This window comes from Corythoichthys intestinalis, chromosome 8 (genome assembly GCF_030265065.1).
Source record: "Corythoichthys intestinalis isolate RoL2023-P3 chromosome 8, ASM3026506v1, whole genome shotgun sequence".
In the NCBI taxonomy this organism is placed as follows: Eukaryota; Metazoa; Chordata; class Actinopteri; order Syngnathiformes; family Syngnathidae; genus Corythoichthys; species Corythoichthys intestinalis.
In genome coordinates this window covers 54,875,974-54,899,230 of record NC_080402.1, presented here as the reverse complement: position 1 = coordinate 54,899,230, position 23,257 = coordinate 54,875,974, and the positions used below count along the sequence as shown (strand labels likewise).

The 23,257-nt window shown below is 43.5% G+C and overlaps 1 protein-coding gene across 7 annotated transcripts in view; it reads left to right on the top strand.

Moving 5' to 3' along the window:
• The window catches only part of tenm3 (teneurin transmembrane protein 3), a 451,194-nt gene that overhangs the window by 73,589 nt on the left and 354,348 nt on the right, over nucleotides 1–23,257 (top strand). For all 7 annotated transcript variants that reach the window (XM_057842847.1, XM_057842853.1, XM_057842852.1 and 4 more), the window contains 2 exons: nucleotides 683–753; nucleotides 4,950–5,237. In XM_057842847.1, the coding sequence (XP_057698830.1) occupies nucleotides 683–753; nucleotides 4,950–5,237 (359 nt within the window). The remainder of the gene's footprint in view (nucleotides 1–682; nucleotides 754–4,949; nucleotides 5,238–23,257) is intronic.

Here is a 23,257-nt window from a genome sequence, read left to right as displayed (position 1 = left end):
TATATATATATATATATATATATATATATATATATTTTTTTTTTTTTTTTTTTTTTATAGCAAGTAATTTTTTGATATAGGGGCACAAAGCTGTGATGTCAGAGTCAAAAGCTGCACCGAAGTGAAGCGATGAAATCCAAATCACATTTCTTCCAAGCTCCATTACCATTTCTTCCTTATAATATGACGTACAAGCATATTTTATTCATCGACTAATTGGCATATATGCGATCACGAAGGTCACCCCCCGTGGATAAAAAAAAAAAAAAAAAAAAAAATGTGCTGATGGGCCAATAGGATTTCTTTGATGCTTGCAATTATACCTGTATTTATCTAAAAAAAGAATCTAAATTAATCTAAATTATGCAAGTTGCATCTATGTTTTAAGCTGAATTTGTATTATTTGTGAAAAATTACTAAAGGAGTCGGATTGGAAGTGAAGCCAAATCACAAATTTCAAATTCTTTTTAGTTTTCAATACAATGATTCAAATCAAACAATACAATTTCAAATGAAATTATTCAAATATAGTTTGATATTTCAACAACTTACATTCAGTTTTTCAAATTCAACTTTCGTCTTTCAGTTTCATTTAAGAAATTAAGATTCAGTTTCTGATGGCACAAATATCAGCCCATGTTTCCTTTACTATCTTTCAACATGTTGTGAAATGTTTTGACAGGATATTTTATGGGTCATCAAAAGAACATAAGGACACTATTCACCGTGGCAAGGATGATTATAACATAGACGGTGAGTATTAAATTCAGTAACATACTTTTAAAAACATTTTTTTTTAACACTTTAGTGAAAGAACATTCTTTTGCTTTATTTGATTTGAAATCAAATGCTACAAGGAATTAATGCTTGGTAATGTAAATTTTGTAAATGTATGCCAATAAGATGAATCATTACTATCATATTTCCTCATATTCATTAACTGCATACAGTGGCAAATAATGGATCATAAGTAAACCTACCAAACCTCAGATTTGTTATCCAGCACCAATTAACACAGCATCAATTTGGAGAAATTCTTAAATGCTATATTTCACCATTTGTTTAATTGGAGCTCATTTAAAATTAATATAACTTTTAATTGGAGAGCAACACACTTCATCTTCAGTTGTGACATCAATTACAGAAAAGCTCTTATAATTTCTCTTTCATTTGCTAATTAAAGATGAAAAAGAACATTCAGCCATTTTTCTGAAAATGTGCTTGCCCCATTTTCATTTATATTTCAGAGGATTGATTAGATGTCACCTAAATGCGATTTCATATTGGAATGGGAAGAAAGCAGATTTCATCTGCATACTTATTGTAAATACCATTACATACCATTATATATAATATTTTCAAATGTCCTTTGTTAAGGTTCCTTGTAAATGTATATTTAATTGGTTGGTTGATTGGTTGGTTGCCAAAGAAGGCTTGTATTGGTGTTGGAATGTAGAGTAAATTCAGTAATACAGGACACTAAATTGAAAAATGAATTTATATCTCACTAATAACTTAAATACTTGTATGTATATTGCATAAACAAGTGCAGACATTATAAATAAAGCTTTTGTGTGCAAACATTTGACATCTGTTTTTAATGTAATCATTTGGTTGGTTGCCATTGAATTATATTTGTGTTAGAATGTCCAGTATATTCACTATAGAAAAATAAAATAAGACTATTGCTGATACTAAGACCTATAATACCTTAAAAAAAAGTCAATTCCTTTACACATGGTTCCTCTAAGCAATAGAAAGTCCAAATATTGACCAGATTGTACTGATGGAATGGCGCAGGGTAGGTTATTGCAAGTGGCAGGTACTTCATTTCAGTTTTTCACTTGATGTGCTGGGTACTGGGTCAACTTGAATTTCTATTCCTTTTCAATCAATGTCCTCTTGTGGTGTTGCTTAGAATTGAATGTTGACTGTATTCATCCGACAAGAATTAATGAATTTGTTATAAGCCACCATAAAAAGTCACACAAACCTCATGAAAAGTGCCAACGAAATTTAAAGCATAAATCATTAGAAACGCTGAATAATACAATTCAAACTACACCAATGTAAACTGGTGTAGTTTGTAATAACTACAAAATAAACCGTAAAAATATTCGTTCTCTTATTGTGATGACTTGGCTGCGTGGAGTAACGTGTTGTCGCGTGTTTATGCCATTGCCAACAAACAATCACACGTTTGCCGTTTGAAAACAAACAATTTTACCCCAAGCCACAATAATTTTTTTCTGATATATTCTAAAAATCCTTTCTCTGTGGTTGAATGGTTTATGCATGTACCATAGACTTCATAATATATTGACAGGGTGCGGGGCCGGTTAATAGGGGGCCTATTTCCGTCAAAGCTGAACGAGTGTAAACACAGACAGAGAGCTTTTAACGTAGAAATTTCTAGTTAGTAAATGCTTAAATCCCTGAATTCTTTATATATATGGACATAAAACAGTCTCGATTCTTGGGTAAGAGCAAAAAAAAAAAGGATAATTAGCATTTATCTTGCGTAAATATGTCGAATGTGCTGCTAGTCTTTAAGCCACTGTGGCGCCGCCTTATCACCAGAAAGAGCTTTTTACATTGAAAATTATTGTGAATAAATGTTTAAATCCCTGAATTCTTTATAGATTTGAACGTAAAACAGTCTCGATTCTTGGTTAAAAGCAAAAAAAACGGGCAGTTAGCATTTATTTTACGTAAATATTGCGAATTATGACGCCAATGCCATAGCGGTTCATTTCTGTCATTGATTTTTTTCACGTTTCAAAATGCATGCATGGTACGAAAATTATATAATAATTACCTTGAATCCTCGAACAAATCACTCCTGAGACAATCCTTCCTGTTTGTAGGCGGTACAGCTTTCGTACTTTTTCAACCTAAATCCAGAGTTGGATCGCTGCATATTGTAACAGTCACCTCTGTATATAGTGTTCCTCGTGACATCCACCACGCGGAGGCGCTGCTTTATTTTTATTGAATGGTTTCTTCTTCTGTTGCTGCTTACTTTTATGTTGGAGTTCATCTTCGAATGCATGTGTGCGAACCGCTGAGCTCCTGAGCGATGAGTGCTCAAGGTGGATTTATATTTTTTTGTTACAGTGTGTTTGAGAATAGCTGCTACCGACTTCGACAGACTGAAGCGGAGTGTAGGACGGCCCCCTATTTGAAGGCGTGGCGCAGTGTCTTGGGAAGGTGTCCTGTCAATATCATTTTGAAGTCTATCCCTGTACTAAAGAAGGCTATTTAGAAGACTTTAGTACAAGAAAGTGTCGTAAAGTGTTGTTCCTCTTCTTTTTTTAATAAGATTGGTACACATTTTGCCAAAACAGCTTTGATTTTTGTTACGCAACCAGTGGCGGTTTTAGGATTTTTCTGAAACGGGCCAAGAAGGGGACATACGTAGCCCTCTGGGGCCAAGTGCCGCTGCCATCTTTGTTCAGTGTTTGTTTTGGTCAAAAAGGCAGTACGTAGATCCTGCATGTGGCAGTAAAAACATCTTTGCTCGACACTGTCAAGCGAACCAGTGTAAATTACCTCCGTGAAGTTGGCCCCCCATCAGACGCAAATTTATATAAAACTGATGTCAATCGTTTGTGCACTTGTTTGTGTAGTAAAAAGTTTTGTGCGTGCTGCTACTGTTTTTGAGATATTCACAATTCTTTTATAGGTCAATCTGAGATCAATTTTGAATAAAAATTGCTAAAAATAGTGTTTGTGCTTCGTTTGTGCTGGTTTGTGCTTTAAAAATTTTATTTTGTTCCGCAATGGTGTTATGCTTTTAATTAGTAGTGATGACGTTATGCAGCCCCCCCCCCCCCCCCCCATCTACATCAAAGGCATCTAAGTCAATGCCATTGACGGCCACGGATGTCCAAATTTCCCATTAATTTCCAATGGCATTTACATTGCATTGATGCTCATGTACACAGATGACTTTGACTGCCATGTATGTCAATTCTATTGATGCCAATGTACTTGGATTCCATTGACGCATATTTAAGTCGATGCCATTGACAGCCATGTACGTCAACTGATATCAGCAGTAAGTGTCCCCCAAATGTCCTCAAATTAACCTGGGTTGGGCAAAGATTCGCATCTGCCACAGCAAAGCCCCATAGTAATTTCTTCAGAAATTGCAATTTCTAGTTGCTGAATGAATTCCAATTTGGGAGACTTGAACATTCAGACCGCAGCGACATTCTAGAACAATGTGGCCTAGATTGAGAAATTAACCGCAGACGAAAGTGACCTGGATCGCATTTAAAAGTGTCCACTTCTATGCGACTTGTCTTGTTCACAAAGTCAAGTTAATGCCTCACTCGAGCCGTAAAAACACAAAACATTGGATTTGTGGCATTAAGACTTGAGGTCTGAACCTAGCCTAAAAGAACTGTTATTATTATACTGTACTATAACCTATTACATGAGCATATTAGGCCATAAAGATGGCACAAAAATCATCAAGTTCAGACCAGAACAACACTATGAAGCATCACCCATCCAATGAGCATGAGTACCCTCTAGTGGAGAAAAAACGTTACCTCTGATGGGTATTATGGAGTCATGTGGTCATTGTTGTAACACCTCATTGCTGAAACTGAGCCAGCCACTGTCGGCATCTCTAGCAAAAATAAAGTCAATATGTAAATAAAGAGGAAAAATTTAACAATTAGTGTAGCCCAAAGTAGCGGAGTAAGAGTAGTGTTTCTTTTTCACAAATCTACTCAAGTAAAAGTAAAAAGTATTGCATGGTAAAACCATTCTAAGAAGTACATTTTTCTCAAAAAGTTACTCAAGTAAATGTAACTGAGTAAAGGTAACGCGTTACCACCCACCTCTGCTGTTAAGTGTTTTTTGTTGTTGTTGTTTTTTTTATTCTATACTGCCTTTACTAGTGGTAGTGGCATATAAACTGGCAATCTATATTTCAGGTCACCATTTAAGTCTTCGTCAACTGGGCATCTGCGAACCAACATCCCACCATGGCCTAGTATTCTGCTCTGAGATGGGCCTCCCCCACCGTGGTTTTTCTGTTGCTACAGCCCAAGACCAAGATGTGGACAGTCAAGCTGTAATGTCACCAGAGCGAGCGCTGCGATTGTGGGACCGTGGAGGTTTGGGCAAATCATCTCGGAGGAGTTCCTGTCTGTCAAGCCGCTCAAACTCAGTGCTGACTCTTACTGATACAGAACATGAGAACAAGTCTGACAGTGACAACGGTAGGACAGATTTATGTCTTCATATGTCTCTTGAATTTTATCTTGGATAGATTCATTAACCATACATCTATGACTTTTCATTATGCTGAAACACAAAGTAATGTTACATAATCACCATGAAATGACAGCAGAGGTGTACAGAAGGTTTGAAAGCTTATTTTCAGTTCAGAATACATTAGCCAGTGTGGCAGAGTAGTCCTCCCTCAATTTGAAGTTTCTGGTTTGATACTGAAACCCCTTTTAGCCCTGCTTGTGACGCGGTGGTATCAGTGTGTCGATGAATTTTTACTTTTGTTTAATGACAACTTACGTATTGAAAGAATCTAACCTTTTAGCCAGATTGCCGGAATCACCGCAGCCGAACCGCCGGAACCAGGCTAGCGCAATTCCAACGACCCGGGCTGGCGAAACCCAACAACCCGGCAAAAGGCCAAACTCTGCTGCAGTTTGGGCTGTATAGTTTGTGCGTCACAGTTGCTGGGTAACCGTTAATAAGGCAAGCAGAGTGGGAGGTTTTGCCCGCCTCAGGGTCAAAGGGATGCTTGGAGTCTTATCAGTCATGTTATCAGTTGGATATCCGGCGTTATCCGGTGTTCCTTGTGGAAAGACAGGATGTCCCGCCATTTGTTCTGGGCTGTCCTGAAGAGCTGATTGCGAGATTTGGTGTTGCTGACTGCTTGTCAGCGTCAATCTTGCTCAATCAGCTGCATGACGCACTCGTTAGGCTTCCGTGGTCAGAGGGCGTTTCTTATGCCCGATGTCAAATATATTCTGCTTGTTTTCCTTAAACTACGATATAAATGATCTTTATTTTATATTAGGTCTGTTAGAGTACCGTATTTTTCGGACTATAAGTCGCACCTGAGTATAAGTCGCACCAGCCATAAAATGCCCAACGAAGAGGAAAAAAACATATATAAGTCGCATTTTTGGGGGAAATTTACGTGATAAAATCCAACACATAGAACAGATATGTCATATTGAAAGGCAATTTAATATAAAATACAATAGAGAAAAACATGCTGAATAAGTGTACAGTATGATAATGTTACATGCATGAACAACGAAATGCGAATATACTGTCCTCACCAGGACGCTACGGCTCGGTCTTGGCTATACAGCGAGCTAAACTCTCAAAATGACGATCCTGGACGTCCATATAATTTGCTGACTTTATTTTGGACGTCGTTATGACACCATCATTTGAAGAGCGAAACTAAAAAGAGAAATAATACAAATCAATTTCGTCCTCGATACCAAACAGGTTCGCATCAATGTAAATAAATGACTAGCTGCTATTACAGCAATGACACAAACGGTTAGCATGCGTTAGCTAGCATTAGTACATCGTTCAAACAGCCACACAACTGGCTGTAAGTGTCCGATCGCGGGTGGAAAATATATATAGATATTTACAAGCATAAACAGTGAACGTAGGTTTGCAGCCATGTTTCTCTCTCTCTCTCTCTCTCTCTCTCTCTCTCTCTCTCTCTCTCTCTCTCTCTCTCTCTCTCTCTCTCTCTCTCTCTCTCTCTCTCTCTCGCCCACTCGCTCAACGCTGCGTGGCTGTCCGTCTTGTTTTGGCGCGTGAGCGCTCTTCTTCGCGTAAACAAGTGCGAGTGCGCCCCCACTTGGGCGTGAAAGCACCACAAACTAAAAGCATGCATTTCAATATAATAAAAGTCAACAATAAAATTGAACATGGCCATAGCTATTAAGAGTTATTCTGATAACTATAGCATAAACAACATGCTAACAAGTTTACCAAACCATCAGTGTCACTCCAAAACACCAAAATAACATGTGAAATGATATCAAAATGTGTTAATAATTTCACACATAACTCGCTCCAGAGTATAAGTCGCACCCCCAGCCAAACTATGAAAAAAACTGCGACTTATAGTCAGAAAAATGCGGTAATACAAAGAGTCAAACAGTAAATACGAGAAAACGTACTGTAGTATTCCCTGATTGATTACATTAAGCGTGTTAGAGTAATACAAACAGTAAATACGAGAAAAACACTATTTCCTTAAGTATTTATATTTAAAATAATGTGTTGCTGGGTGAAAGTGTTGACATGAGATGTTTAAGAATTTTCAGTCAAGCCCCTAAAACGCTACGTTTCATGGGGGGGGGGGGGGGGGGGGGGCAACGAAATAACACATATTTAACATTTTGACAACAAACATACACGATGTCTCTCACTGAAGTTACACCAAGCTAGGAGTTGGTGTAACACCATGTAAACTATAGGTAGTCCCCGGTTTACAAACGAGTTCCGTTCCTACACTGGTGACATAAGCTGAATTTCCACGTAAGTCGGAATTAGCCCTTTAAGTACCCCTAATTACCCCTCAATTCTCAAAATAACTACCCAAAAACATGTATTATAAGTCATTGTACCATTCTGGCCAAGACGTCGGAGCTAAGTCTTAGCTAGAGAGCAAGCTAAGCTCCAAAATGACGATGTCAGAGGTGTGTGTGGGTTGCTGACTACATTCAGCTATTCATGACGTCAACACTTGCTGTGCTACTGTTGTCAAGCCCGCACTTTCCCTAAAAGCCGAGTTCAAGCTAGGCGCTAACGCTAATGTACAGCGCCATCGCTGCCGTCCTACCTGCCTCTCCCACTTCTTGCTGACATCATTTCTACATGAATTTTGGTGTGGGAGATTTGACAGTTCAGACACCAGCCACATTCTGGAAAAATGGAAAAAACATCGGTTTTAAACACATACGAAAGTGATCCAGGTCAGATTTGAATTGGTTCACTTTTTTGTGGCCTGTCCCATTCAGATCATCAAGTCACTGCCTCATTCGAGTCAGAAAAACACAAAAAAATCGGATTTGTGCATTAAGACCTGCGGTATGAACCCAACCAAAGTGTTAGATACATATAAACAGGTGTTGCCTCTATGGATGCTTCGCAAGCTACAAATGTGCGTGCAGGCTTGCAGCTGTAACCTATCCCCTCTCTCTCTTTCTCACTCGGCTGCCAGACTTCTTCGTGGGAGCAAATGTGCTCTTCCTCGTGTGTGCGCGCGCACTCTTCTTCGTGTGTACATGCACTCCTACTCGCGTGTGGAAGTACTTCCTGCTTGATGCTTCCTGCGTCAAAATAAAAGCATGGATCACAGAACAAAAGTCAACATCATTAAGAGAAAAAAAAAGACATGAGACAAAATGGCGGACGAGACTCCGGCTTCGTAAAATCGAAATTATTTTAGTCGGGTTCATCTTAACCCGGGGACTACCTGTGCAATCAATAACTAAAATAGATATGTTGATGAACACTTTTTAAAATTATCTTATACAACATCAATGAGCCCCCCATGAGTCATCACCTTATCGTGGTGGAGGGGTTTGCGTGTCTCAATGATCCTAGGAGCTATGTTGTCTGGGGCTTTAAGCCCCTGGTAGGGTCACCCATGGCAAACAGGTCCTAGGTGAGAGGCCAGACAAAGTATGGCTCAAAAAGACCCCTTATGATGAGCAACATTAATGAACCCCAGTTTCCCTTGCCCGGACGCGGGTTACCGGGGCCCCCCTCTGGAGCCAGGCCTGGAGGTGGGGCTCGAAGGCAAGCGTCTGGTGGCCGGGCCTGTCCCCATGGGGCCTGGCCGGGCTCAGCCCGAAAAGGCAACGTGGGTTCCCCTTCCCATGGGCTCACCACCTGTGGGAGGGGCCAAAGGGGTCGGGTGCGTAGGGAGTTGGGCGGCAGCCAAAGGCGGGGGCCTTGGCGGTCCGACCCCCAGCTGCTGAAGCTAACTCTTAGGACATGGAATGTCACCTCTCTGGCAAGGAAGGAGCCTGAGCTGGTGTGTGAGGCAGAGAAGTTCCGACTAGATATAGTCGGACTCTCCTCCACACACAGCTTGGGTTCTGGTACCAATCCTCTCGAGAGGGGTTGGACTCTCTTCCACTCTGGAGTTGCCCATGGTGAGAGGCGCCGGGCAGGTGTGGGCATACTTATTGCCCCCCGGCTTGGCGCCTGTACGTTGGGGTTTACGCCGGTAGACGAGAGGGTAGCCTCCCTCCGCCTTCGGGTGGGGGGACGGGTTCTAACTGTTGTTTGCGCTTATGCACCGAACAGCAGTTTAGAATACCCACCCTTTTTGGAGTCCTTGGAGGGTGTGCTAGAGAGCGCCCCCTCTGCGGACTCCCTCGTTCTACTGGGGGACTTCAACGCTCACGTGGGCAATGACAGTGAGACCTGGAGGGGCGTGATTGGGAGGAACGGCCCCCCCGATCAGAACCCGAGTGGTGTTCTGTTATTGGACTTCTGTGCTCGTCACGGTTTGTCTATAACGAACACCGTGTTCTAACATAGGGGTGTCCATATGTACACTTGGCACCAGGACACCCTAGGCCGCAGTTCGATGATCGACTTCGTAATCGTGTCATCGGACTTGCGGCCGCATGTTTTGGACACTCGGGTTAAGAGAGGGGCGGAGCTGTCAACTGATCACCACCTGGTGGTGTGTTGGCTCCGATGGCGGGGGAAGATGCTGGCCAGACCTGGCAGGCCCAAACGTATTGTGAGGGTCTGCTGGGAACGTCTGGCAGAATCCCCTGTCAGAAAGAGTTTCAACACCCACCTCCGGCAGAACTTCTCCCTTGTCCGGGGGAGGTGGGGGACATTGAGTCCGAGTGGGCCATGTTCCGCACCTGCATTGTTGAGGCGGCCGATCAGAGCTGTGGCCGTAAGGTGGTTGGTGCCTGTCTTGGCGGCAATCCCCGAACCCGCTGGTGGACACCAGCGGTAAGGGATGCCGTCAAGCTGAAGAAGGAGGCCTATCGGGCCTTTTTGGCCTGTGGGACTCCGGAGGCAGCTGACAGGTACCGGCTGGCCAAGCGGACTGCGGCCTCGGTGGTCGCCGAGGCAAAAACTCGGACATGGGAGGAGTTCGGTGAGGCCATGGAAAACGACTTCCGGACGGCTTCGAGGAAATTCTAGTCCACCATCCGGCGTCTGAGGAGAGGAAAGCAGTGCACTATTAACACTGTGTATAGTGAAGATGGTGTACTGCTGACCTCGACTCGGGACGTCGTGAGTCGGTGGAGAGAATACTTCGAAGCCCTCCTCAATTCCACCGACACGCCTTCCTTTGAGGAGACAGAGTCTGGGGACTCTGAGGTGGGCTCTTCGATCTCTGGGGTTGAAGTCACTGAGGCGGTTGGTAAGCTCCTCGGTGGCAAGGCCCCGGGGGTGGATGAGATCCGCCCGGAGTTCCTAAAGGCTCTGGATGTTGTAGGGCTGTCATGGCTGACACGCCTCTACAACATCGCGTGGACACCGGGGACAGTGCCTCTGGATTGGCAGACCGGGGTGGTGGTCCCCCTTTTTAAAAAGGGGGACTGGAGGGTGTGTTCCAAATATAGAGGAATCACACTCCTCAGCCTCCCCGGTAAAGTCTATTCAGGGGTACTGGAGAGGAGGGTCCGTCGGGAAGTCGAATCTCGGATTCAGGAGGAGCAGTGTGGTTTTCGTCCCGGCCGTGGAACAGTGGACCAGCTCTACATCCTCAGCAGGGTCCTCGAGGGTGCATGGGAGTTCGCCCAACCAGTCTACATGTGTTTTGTGGATTTGGAGAAGGCGTTCGACCGTGTGCCTAGGGGAATCCTGTGGAGGGTGCTCCGGGAGTACGGGGTACCGAGCCCCTTGGTAAGGGCTGTTCGGTCCCTGTACGACCGGTTTCAGAGTCTGGTCCGCATATCCGGCAGTAAGTCGAATTCGTTCCCAGTGAGGGTTGGACTCCGCCAAGGCTGCCCTTTGTCACTGATTTTGTTCATAATTTTTATGGACAGAATTTCTAGGCGCAGCCGAAGCGTTGAGGGGGTCCGGTTTGGTGACCTCAGCATTGAATCTCTGCTTTTTGCAGATGATTTAGTGCTGTTGGCTTCATCAAGCCGTGACCTCCAACTCTCACTGGAGCGGTTCGCAGCTGAGTGTGAAGCGGTTGGGATGAAGATCAGCACCTCCAAATCCAAGACCATGGTCCTCAGTCGGAAAAGGGTGGAGTGCCCTCTCCGGGTCGGGGATGAGATCCTGCCCCAAGTGGAGGAGTTCAAGTATCTTGGGGTCTTGTTCACGAGTGACGGTAGGAGGGAGCGGGAGATCGACAGGCGAATCGGTGCGGCGTCTGCAGTAATGCGGACTCTGCACCGGTCCGTAGTGGTGAAGAAGGAGCTGAGCCGAAAGGCAAAGCTCTCGATTTACCAGTCGATCTACGTTCCTACCCTCACCTATGGTCACGAGCTTTGGGTCGTGACCGAAAGAACAAGATCCTGGATACAAGCGGCCGAAATGAGTTTCCTCCGCAGGGTGTCCGGGCTCTCCCTTAGAGATAGGGTGAGAAGCTCGGTCATCCGGGAGGGACTCGGCGTCAAGCCGCTACTCCTCCGCGTAGAGAGGAGCCAGCTGAGGTGGCTCGGGCATCTGGTGCGGATGCCTCCCGGACGCCTCCCTGGAGAGGTGTTCCGGGCATGTCCCACCGGCGGGAGGCCCCGGGGACGACCCAGGACACGCTGGAGAGACTATGTCTCTCGGCTGGCCTGGGAACGCCTTGGGATCCCGCCGGAGGAGCTGGTTGAAGTGGCTGGGGAGAGGGAAGTCTGGGCTTCCCTGTTAAAGCTGCTGCCCCCGCGACCCGACCCCGGAACAAGCGGAAGATAATGGATGGATGGATAGACATCAATGAGAAGAATGTGGGTGAGGCTCAAAAATTGAGACTGCATATAATCTGTTTATAGCATGGTTTACACTTACATGGTACTTCTTTGTATATGTGGTTGCGTGGATGTCTATTTATTATCCTCCAAGCAGTTTTCTGTAACAGGTGTGATTTTCATAATTAATAAAGGAAATTATTTTTCACACTTAGGATAAGACATACATATTTACACACAGTGTGCACTGTATTTTCATTAAGATACGCTAACATACTCCTGAGTGAGTCTTCATTAAGAGAGGATGCGGTAATTAACGCTGAGATAAAGTGCTGAGTCACTGCATTTCCTATATTAAGTTTGATAATGTTTTTATTAGATGACATTATATTGTGTATGTCAGGGTTCTGGAGAATACACTTTGCCTCTAAAAGTGAGTAGTCGTCAAGTTTTCAATGACTAATTGACACTTAAAGATGCAGCTGTTTAGCTCTGAGTGGGTGTTTAGTGCGCCGCTCATTTTATTAAGCCTTGTGCTATCTCTCATTTCCATCTTTGATTAAGTAGCTGAAATGCCAACACATGGTCACTTGTGGGGCCTTTTCTATCAAGAATGGGATACTATTTTTTTCTTTTATGATAATGCTTGCTGTACTACTCTCAGGGTGGTCCACTCCCCTGAGTAATGGACTGGTATTCCAAAAGAACCTGTGTTCTTTTAGGAATACATTTTAAGAATCAGTACTGGACATATAGAGCCTTATTTTTATATGCCGTCTAAGCCTATATCAGTGCAAGTGTGCCTGAAGCCGAATAGCATTTTAAATTAGGTTTTGGTCATTTTCTTGACAGGCGCGAACCAGTGGGATGCATTGGATATTGGAGTGAAAACTGCAATCCCACCAATCACTAAGCTTTTTTGCATTTGCTTTAAAAGTGGCACATGTGTTGGTGGTGCAGCTCGTTCGCCATTGGAAGCTTGACTTGGGCTTGGTATGATGAAGTACAGCAAACCTACAGGTTTCAATGTGGCAACACAAGCTTTTCTAACTTGACCCAGATGGTGAGATCTTTTCTTAACAGATCATTTTTGTAATGTAGTCATCACACAAACCCCTGGCGCAATAAAATAACATGCTCATTACTCCCGTAGATATGCTCCAGCAATTCCCAAACCTCATATTGAAGGAATCTGACCTTTTAGAAAGATTGCCGAAATCATGCCAGCCGAATCGCCGGACCCGTGCTGGCGCAGGTCCAACGACCTGGGCTGGCGAGATCACGAAAACCTAGCCACAAGGCCAAATTTGTGCGCGTTCACCTTAGTCTTAACCCCTTGTACTGACTCGATTTTGAAAGCTGGAAAAAGGCTTCAAAACACTAGTTGACAATTTATTCAGGTCGAAAAAGATCAAACGGCAAGCCAAAAGAGCAACAGACCCAGGCGAGGAGGCAGACTCAGGGTCACCATATCACAAGTCAACAAATGGTTCACAAGAAAAAATGACCACGATTGGTTAAACATCTTTTTGAAGGCTCTCGTGGGGCGGGCTGTGGGCAGGAAGAAGGGTGTGTATGGACCATGTTTAGGATGATCTTCTATTGCAGTTTGGGCTGTGTATTTTGTGTGTCACAGTTGCTGAGTCACCGTTACTGAGGCAACCGGTGTGGGAGATTTTGCCCGCCTCAGTGTCAAAGGGGCGCTTGGAGTCTTATCAGTCGTGTTATCAGTTGGATAGCGGGCCGGTGTTCCTTATATGACAGGACGTCCCGCCATTTGTATGGACTGTCCTGAAGAACTAATTGCGGAATTTGGTGTTGCAGACGTGTGCATCTAGATGTCTTGATCACCTGGCTGTCAGTGTCAATCTTGCTGAGTCAGTTGCATGATGCACACTTTGGGCTTCTGTGATCAGAAGACGTCATGTATCTCTCATGCCCTATGTCAAATATATTCTGCTTATTTTCCTTAAACTATGATATAAATGCTATTCATTCTATATTGGGTACGTTAGAGCAATACAAACAGTCAAACAGTAAATAAGAGAACATATATTATTCCCTGACTGATTATATTAAGTCTGTTAGAGTAATACAAACAGTCGAACGGTAACACGAGAAAAGATACTATTCCCTTCAATATGTACGTATTTTCTGCACTATAAGACACATTGGAGTATATGTCACACTTTCAATGAATGGCCCTTTTTTAGAACCATTTTGATAAAAAGGCCGCACCACATTATAAGGCGCAGTAGTATAGTAGTAGTAGTCATTGTGGTTGAGGTTTTGTTATACATCCACCAGATAGAGCTGCGCTATAGGGAATGTAATGCCATGATTAACCAATATCAATCCTTATACTGTATAAGGCGCGCCACATTTTAAGCGCACTGTAGACTTTTGAAAAAAATTGAAGGCTTTTAGGTGTGCCTTATAGCACGGAAAATATGGTAATATAAAAGGGAATGACCCGAAAATGTTTATCCTGTTTCCATACCACAGATCCTCAACTAGGATCGCAGAGGGTGCTTTAGCCATTCCCAGCTCACTAGGGGACTGAAGGCAGGTTACACCGTGAATTGTTTGCCAGCCACGCAACTTCTGTATCTTGAATGTGCAGGTGTCTATTGTATTTTGCAACTCCACCCAATGACTTAGATGAGCCATTGATTAATTTATATGTACAGATAGTGCTCAAAAGAATTAGAGGAGGACTTTTTCATTTGAGTAAAGCAGCCTATCACTCAAATTTCTGGGAATTTCCGTGCTCTTCACCAACGAGGCTCCTTTTCCATGGAGCTGGAACTGGTGCTCGTTCTGTGCTCGTGCTTGGATGACAACCTGTTCTTTCTGTTTCGATCACCCAAGCACGAGCACTAGCCGCTGAAAAGGGTGTTCAGCAGGCACCAACTCATTGCTGGGCCAGACAAGAGCCAGCGAAGGGCTAACTACATCAGAGGGCTAGGGGCGGGTTTATCGACAGCGCAGGGGCGTGAGCTGGGGTTATTGTGCAGGTAAAGACGCGTAAATTCATACCTTATCCAACCCTTGAGCAGAATGCTCGTTAAACCCAACCAGCAGGGGTCAGGTCTGGCTAATCAGCTGGACGCATGCGACAAGCTTCTCCATCGTTGTTATGGACTTCCTTCTTCATTTCTTTTTGTACATTGCATTTCCGGCGGACTCGACGCCACCGGTATGGTTTACGTATTGACGTATTCTGGTGACGCAAGATGTGGCCTCAATTTGGATCCTTTGCATATGGAAAGCCAACTGGTGTTTGGGAAGCATGCAAAATGAACAACAAAGCACGAGCACCAGCAACGAATGAGCGCGATTATTCTTTTGGGTGGAAAAGGGGTATGAGAGCAGGTTCAACCTGAGCACATGTGACAGACATGAATGGGTCTGGTGATTCCGTGGAGAATACTATGCTGCCTGCAACATCATTCACCATGACGAGCATGGTGGTGGGTCAGTGATGGTGTAGGGAAGCATATTCCTGGAAGGATGCACAGACCTCTTCAGGTTAGATAATGGCACGCTGACTGCTATTATGTATCAGGATGAAATCCTTGGACCCATTGTCAGAACCTATGCTGGTGACCTGGGTTTCTCCTAATCCAAGACAGTGACCGACCTCATGTGGTTAGAGTGTACAGACAGTTCCTGAGGATGAAGGAATTCATACCAATGACTGCCCCCCTAGTTTACCTCACCTAATCCCAATAGAACACCTCTGGGGCATTATGTTTAGGTCCATCTGGCGCCCCCAGTTTGCTCCTCAGACTGCCAAGGAGTTTAGTGATGCCCTGGTCCAGATCTGGGAGAAGATCCCCCAGGACACCATCTGTCGTCTCATTAGGAGCATGCCTCAACGTTGTCAGGCATGATTGAGCCACAAGATCATGTCGAGTTGCTATAATGACATTTTAGCAAGATACACCAGTCTGCTGCATCATTTTTTCACTTTCGTTTTTGGAGTCTTTTGGGTCTTTGCTTCCCCCCTCTATAGGTTGATTATTTTCATTTCTATCAAATTATCTGGCATCATTTTGTGACTCGTGCATCACCTACTGTACTTATTATCAAGAGAGATATTCAAGAACACCCACCCACTCCTCCCGTTTAGATCTGATGTGTTTGCGAAGTGTTCGTCTATAATTTTTTTTGAGCATTGTATTGTTTTGTTTTTAAAGCAAAGAGTATTATATTTCACCAAGGACTATCATTTTGGCAGAACTCTAAATCTTACCTATAGCAAAAAGGAACTCCATCATTTGTTACTTTCTATCAATTTACTTTCAACTTTTACTTGAAAAAGGTGGAAAGGTGCTATACAAGTGTAGCACCGTAACACCATAACTTAATTTTTGCGCTTTACAGAGGTCATATTTTAACAAACTCCTTTTCAATCTGATCGACCTTAAACTTTGAATGTTTCATCTATAGATGTTGAGGATGAATGGTTTGTATAATATTTTCATTTAATTTTATGAACCGAACTATGAAAGTTTCAGTTCCAGTTGAGAATGTGCTGTGCACACCAAAATACAAGCGATGACAATTTGAGAGGTACTGTATCTACACTGGAGCCCAAGTATATACAGTGAGGCAAATAAGTATTTAGTCAACCACTAATTGTGCAAGTTCTCCCATTTGAAAATATTACAGAGGCCTGTAATTGTCAACATGGGTAAACCTCAACCATGAGAGACAGAATGTGAAAAAAAAAAAAAATCACAAAACTCACGGATCGGATCGTTCCTCGGATCAAGAGTCACGGATCGGATCATTTTTCGGATCAGCAAAAAGCAAAAAAAAAAAAAAAACAAGACAAGTAAATATAATTTTTGTTTGTTTATTCAAAACTGAAATTATTAAATTTGAATATATAAAAGTAGTGCACAAGGCATAATATCTTCTTTTTAAGGAAATTATAACAACTTACAGTAAAAGAAATGCACATCTTCTCCTTTTAATAGTGATGCACGATAATGCATTTTTCAACCGATACCGATAACCGATAATTTCCTCCTCATTCCAACCGATAACCGATAATGTCAAGCCGATAATTCTATTAAAAGATTTATGTAAAATTTTAAAGTATACACAAAAGAAAATATTACTGTGCAAAAATATAATTTATTGCTCTTTTTTTCAACATAAAGTATGAACAAGTCGTCAGTTCAAACATCTAAATAATGACAGATTGTCTGACATTGTGTAATGGTAAACCTTTGGCAACAATTACTTACAGAGTAAATACCTAAGTTGCACAAAAATGCATTTAAAAGTAAGCCATTCCTAACATATATAACATTAATCCGCTGCAAAACACACCTCCTTAAAACTAGTCAGTTTTAAGTGTAAATCTATTGGCAATAAGTGAAATTATCTGCCATCGCTTCAAGTGTATTTCTCTCAGATTTCTTGGAAGAAAAATAGCTAGCTGAAAATAATCTTAACAGCCTTGTTTTAAGCAATACATTATTATACTTAATCCTAAAAAAAAAAAACTTGAAGAAGGAAAGATTTTGAATAATATTTGTGGCTACAGAATATCGATTTAAGAATTTGATTACCTACTGTGACTGTAATTGAGCAGAGAAATAAGTTAAATAATTTGAAAAGTGATTGCTAATGTTATACGCTTTGTTGCACACTGTGAAAATGATTACCTCAAAAGAGCGAGATGTCATGTACCCATTCTGGAGCGCTTTGTTTACATTTGCGGCTTTCACGACATTTGCATTACAGCAGCTAAACTGCTACACGGCAGTACTATTTGGACGGAGTTGGAGCTCGCATCCACGTGCGTGTTGTTTTGTGCCTAAGTTTTATTAAGCCGAAAATAAAGGCAGCGTTACAAAGTCATCTGACCGCTCGTCATTTCACATTGTGAATGCATTATTGACTGGCTCACTTCGTTTTCTCCATGTTTAAATAATCTTATAACCACTGTGCCGTCATGATAAGCTTGCTTACCGGACATCACTTTTTCATGATGAATGGTGGTCGTATAAACTGCATTATTTCTTTTATCCAGGGCTTTGGTTCTTGGGTCATTAAGGTAAAAAAAAAAAAACTGTGTCTCGTCTCGGCGGCGGCGGCAGCTACATTCGTCCTGGATAATCCGCCCGGTTCGCCGCGGCGTATTCGGGTCCTGGCTCTGCTCGCACGCCGTGGGGGAACGCTCGAGAAACCGGGGTGTTCGCCGGAGGTCCAAAGGCCGGGGAACCGGTCTCGGCCCGCCCCGCCTATGGCGAGGCGGCGGCGGCCTGCCGGACTGGCCAGAGCGGCGGGCTCCGTCAGAAGACGACTACTTGCCGACTATCGGTCTCCAGTCGTGCCGGTGTTTAGCCTTAGATGCGAATTTACCACCCACCTTGGGCTGCATTCCCAAACAGCCCGACTCTGTATCGTCACAAGCCCTGTAATTTAACTTAGTGTTTACAACAGCTTTAGCATTCCTGCTAGCAGCAGCCTCGTATTTGTTCCAAAATTCTTTGTGATGCAGTTTTAAATGGCTGCTGGGTTAGTGGTTTTGAATGAGGACGCGTTCTTTCTGCCTCGTGGAACTTATACGGTACGTTTTGCAGATGGCGAGAGCGTCGTTTTTTTAGTAACAGCCGCCATAATATTCAACTACTTCTTGTCTTGTAACTCCGCCTCCTCAACCCCTCCTCCCTCAGGGGCTTCAGAGAGGGGAGGGGTTGAGGAGGCGACGTGCTGAATTCTTCGGTTGCGCACATTTGGAGGCAAAATCAAGTATATAATTATCGGATTGCATTATCGGTTGAATTTTTTAATTATCTGGATTATCTGTGTGACGTCATAATTGCCATTATCGGCCGATAATTATCGGTGACCGATATTATCGTGTATCTTTACCTTTTAATATTGGTTCCAGTGACCATTAATAAAATAGACCTCAAAAAATGAACATAAGAGGACATCTTCCCTGAAACAAGGAGAGTCCTTCACTGCATTTATTTGATTTTTTACATTATCAGTTGTTACTGGGATATTCGTACTGGGCCTCCGTATCTTCCATTCTTCCACTGCTTTGTGTCAGTACCTGCGCAAGATGAGTGCCTGTGTGACTCTCGTAGAGGGGGCGTGTCTGCAGCACTGGACTTTTCATCTCCCACTCTGGTGTGATAAAGTGAGGGGTTATTGTCACATAACTCTCTGTTCCCCTGGACGTCAACCCGTCCGTCGTGAGCGCAACAGTTGACGCCCGAGATAGTTCATTCGCAACGTTTTTCTTTTCTCCCTCGTAGAGATTTGGCACAATCTTTTCTTTAAAGTGTGTGCGCGATGGGATGTCGTAGCGTGGCTCAAGCCATTTCAACATGTATTTAAAGCCCTCGTTTTGCACAACTGAATATGGTCTCATGTCTGCAGCTATAAACACACCGATAGCTTTAGTGATGGCTTTAGCCCGGTTGGATTGTGCAGGAACAGGCTGCTTAAATGCCTTGGTGATGAGCGGTTGTTGTCCAGCTTTTGTTTTATCTTCAGCCAGTAAAACAACCGGGTGATGTCGCTTCAAATGCGAGAAGATACTGGATGTGTTTCCGCTGTCATATGGCTTTCTTATGCTACAGTGCGTACACACTGTCGCGGTTTTGTCCACTGACCTTTTTCCTTTGTCATCATACTTGACAGGGAAACCAAAATGCGCCCATACAGGAGATTTAAGTGTAGCGGGGTGTTCAAGCTCCTCCTTTCCTCCGCTTGCCATGTCTGCACTCTGCTCCCCTCTTTCTCCGCTCTACACAAGTGTGTGCGGCCGGAGCACAATTTTTTTTTCTCAGAAATCAAACCGCGGGTCACATGTGCCAAACCGATGATGTCGATCCGAACGGATCTCGGACCAATCATGATCCGTTGCACCACTATTCAACTCCCTCCACAGATTTTCTATGGGGTTGAGATCTGGAGACTGGCGAGGCCACTCCAGGACCTTGAAATGCTTCTTACGAAGCCACTCCTTTGTTGCCCTGGCTGTGTGTTTGGGATCATCGTCAGGCTGAAAGACCCGGCCACGTCTCATCTTCAATGCCCTTGCTGATGGAAGGAGATTTTCACTCAAAATCTCTCGATACATGGCCCCATTCTATCTTTCCTTTACACAGATCAGTCGTCCTGGTCCCTTTGCAGAAAAACAGCCCCAAAGCATGATGTTTCCACCCCCATGCTTCACAGTGTGTATGGTGTTCTTCGGATGCAATTCAGTATTCTTTCTCCTTCAAACACGAGAACCTATGTTTCTACCAAAAAGTTCTATTTTGGTTTCATCTGACCATAACGCATTCCCCCAGTCCTCTTCTGGATCATCCAAATGCTCTCTAGTGAACCGCAGACGGGCCTGGACGTGTACTGGCTTCAGCAGGGAGACACGTCTGGCAGTGCAGGATTTGAGTCCCTGGCGGCACATTGTGTTACTGATAGTAGCCTTTGTTACTGTGGTCCCAGCTGTTTGTAGGTCATTCTCTAGGTCCCCCCATATGGTTCTGGGATTTTTGCTCATCGTTCTTGTTATCATTTTGACGCCACGGGGTGAGATCTTGCATTGAGCCCCAAATCGAGGGAGATTATCAGTAGGCCTGTATGTCTTCCATTTTCTAATAATTGCTCCCACAGTTGATTTCTTTACACCAAGCGTTTACCTATTGCAGATTCAGTCTTCCCAGCCTGGTGCAGGTCTACAATTTTGTCTCTGGTGTCCTTCGACAGCTCTTTGGTCTTGGCCATAGTGGAGTTTGGAGTGTGACTGACTGAGATTGTGGACAGGTGTCTTTTATATCGATAATGAGTTAAAACAGGTGTCATTAATACAGGTAACGAGTGGAGCTTTGTTAGACCCCGTTAGAAGAAGTTAGACCTCTTTGACAGCCAGAAATCTTGGTTGTTTGTAGGTGACCAAATACTTATTTTCCACTCTAATTTGGAAATAAATTCTTTAAAAATCAAACAATGTGATTTTCTGTTGTTGTTTTTTTCACATTCTTTCTCTCATGGTTGGTTTACCCATGTTGACAATTACAGGCCTCTCTAATCTTTTCAAGTAGGAGAACTTGCACAATTGGTGTTTGACTAAATACTCATTTGCCCCACTGTAAATAATGGCATTTAGCCCCTAAAACACAGTCTACCTGTACATGGTACGCCAAAACGAGGTAAAAAAAAAAATGTGGAGAGACACCGTTTACCATAAGGAAGGTATTTTCCATATTGTGAATGTTTGTCTTTCTGTGCCGTGCTATTAGCTGGTGACAAATTTAGGATGCCTTTTGTCCAAAGTCTGCAGGGAGAGGCTCCAGCACACCTTTCACCCTAGTGAGCAGTTGGTGGACCAAGAATAAATGAATGGATATGTGGGGGGAATGTCAATTATCCTCCAGCCATGATTCAAATAACTCACACGTCTATCACTGAACCTGCTCTATCAACTGTGCCATGGTAGCACCACTCAATTTACAATGAGGTTAATCACACAAATACTTTGAATGACATAATTTTTTCAACCGTAAATATGTTTCTTTTCTTTCTTTCTTTTTTTCTCCTGGTTGCCCAGGTCTATGGCAGTGTTAGGATTCACTCTATTGTAAGGGCGGTTCCACATTAGACCAAGTGGACCGGGTTGCAGTTGGAGAGCTACCTCGCAACAGCACTTGCAAATGACTTGTTGAAAAGGTTCAGGATTCACACTGCGCCAACCGAACTTTCCATATCGCATCACGAGGATGAAAGGCGCACTCATTAATTGGACAAATAGAAGAGGACATACCTCTCTGGGAAGGGAGGGAGCGTGGAGCGTGACGCTTCATGTAATGTATTTTGTTGCTGCTCGGCCAGCGTCGGGGTTGCTCCCTCCTGACTCGATACTCAGCGAACTGGAGTATATAAAGAATACATAGGGGTAAATTAAAGCCAAAAAGTGAACCGCGTGGTACCTCAAGTTACACAGGCGTGCGATCGCGCTCACTTTTGTGACTTTTTGGACTGTCAAATTGTCGCCACTACCAGGAGAGCGAACTCACAAAATGGCCACCCTGAGAGTCTGTCTTGGCCACTGTCACTCTTGCACGGTGCGTTCAGGAACAGCATGCAAAACACAACTGCCAGATTAGAATCCGATTCTGTGTATAAAATTCAACTGCTTAATGTAGCACAACAACATTTGGCCATGGTTAATCGTCTGTCATCTTGCCATTGTTGATTTTGAATAGCGTGTGCGCTGTACTTCCGCTTTCAAGGATGCCCTGCATGTAGCGTCACAGCCTGGAACATTACAGCTCCAAGTTGTGACGCTGCACATAAAATAGCAAAAGTGCACCCTGCTTCGGTTGCATTCATAAGCGAAGCAGGGTGCGTTTGAAGCGGACCGAGACCCACGGTTTTTGAGTGGACCAGCGTTCATTTGTTTGGTCACAACTAGAGTCCAGATGTGCGTTCACATTTACAAAACGAAGTGGACTATCTGAGAAAAAGAACTCTGGTCCGTTTTAACTGAACCAAACAGTGCTAGTGTGAAAGCGCCCTACGAGTACTTCGGGGCAGTGTTTTTCAACCTGTGTGCCGCAGCACACTAATGTGCCGTGAGAGATCGTCAGGTGTGCTGCGAGAAATTATCCACTATCGTTTTTTTTTTTTTTTTTTTAACATTATCATTTCTCATCAGGCAGAGTTGCAGTAGGAAGGAAGGAGTAGGTAAAAGGCTCTCTTCATGTGCAGATGAGTGAGGTATTGCTCATATTGCGTTCTTTGCCGTCCGCGACAATGTGAAGCCCAGCACCTCTACTGTACATCATTTGATTAGACTTGTCAAGTGTGGATATACACGAAAGTGTCCTTTCCATTTTATCCATATGTGACGACCGTCAATCCCCCCCCTGTGTTTTGTTCCAACACATTGTCGAGGACAGCAAGGAGGCTGATAGCTAGAAATCCGAGCAGTTCTTGAACGCAACACGAGCAATGCCTCGCTCACTTGCACACGACCGAATATGGCGTTATATTTGTGCCAGTATTCTGAGCGGGCAATACAACAGCACAACACACAACAGTATTTATCATTATGAATATAAGTGTCTCAAGGTATAGAACTGGTTGTTCTAGTGAGTTGTTCCAAAGAAGTCATCCTTCTCCCATCCAAATTTGCAGAGAAACAGTGAAACAACAACAGAGAAAACAATCTGGCGAGCGCAGCGCTAGGGTCGACAGATTGAGCGAGAGCGGGAGGAGGGAATTGAGCGGGTAAAACAAACATGAAAACACAATTATGGAGCACTTTTTCTGCTCAATATTATTTTCTGTACTCAAAATCTGCCATT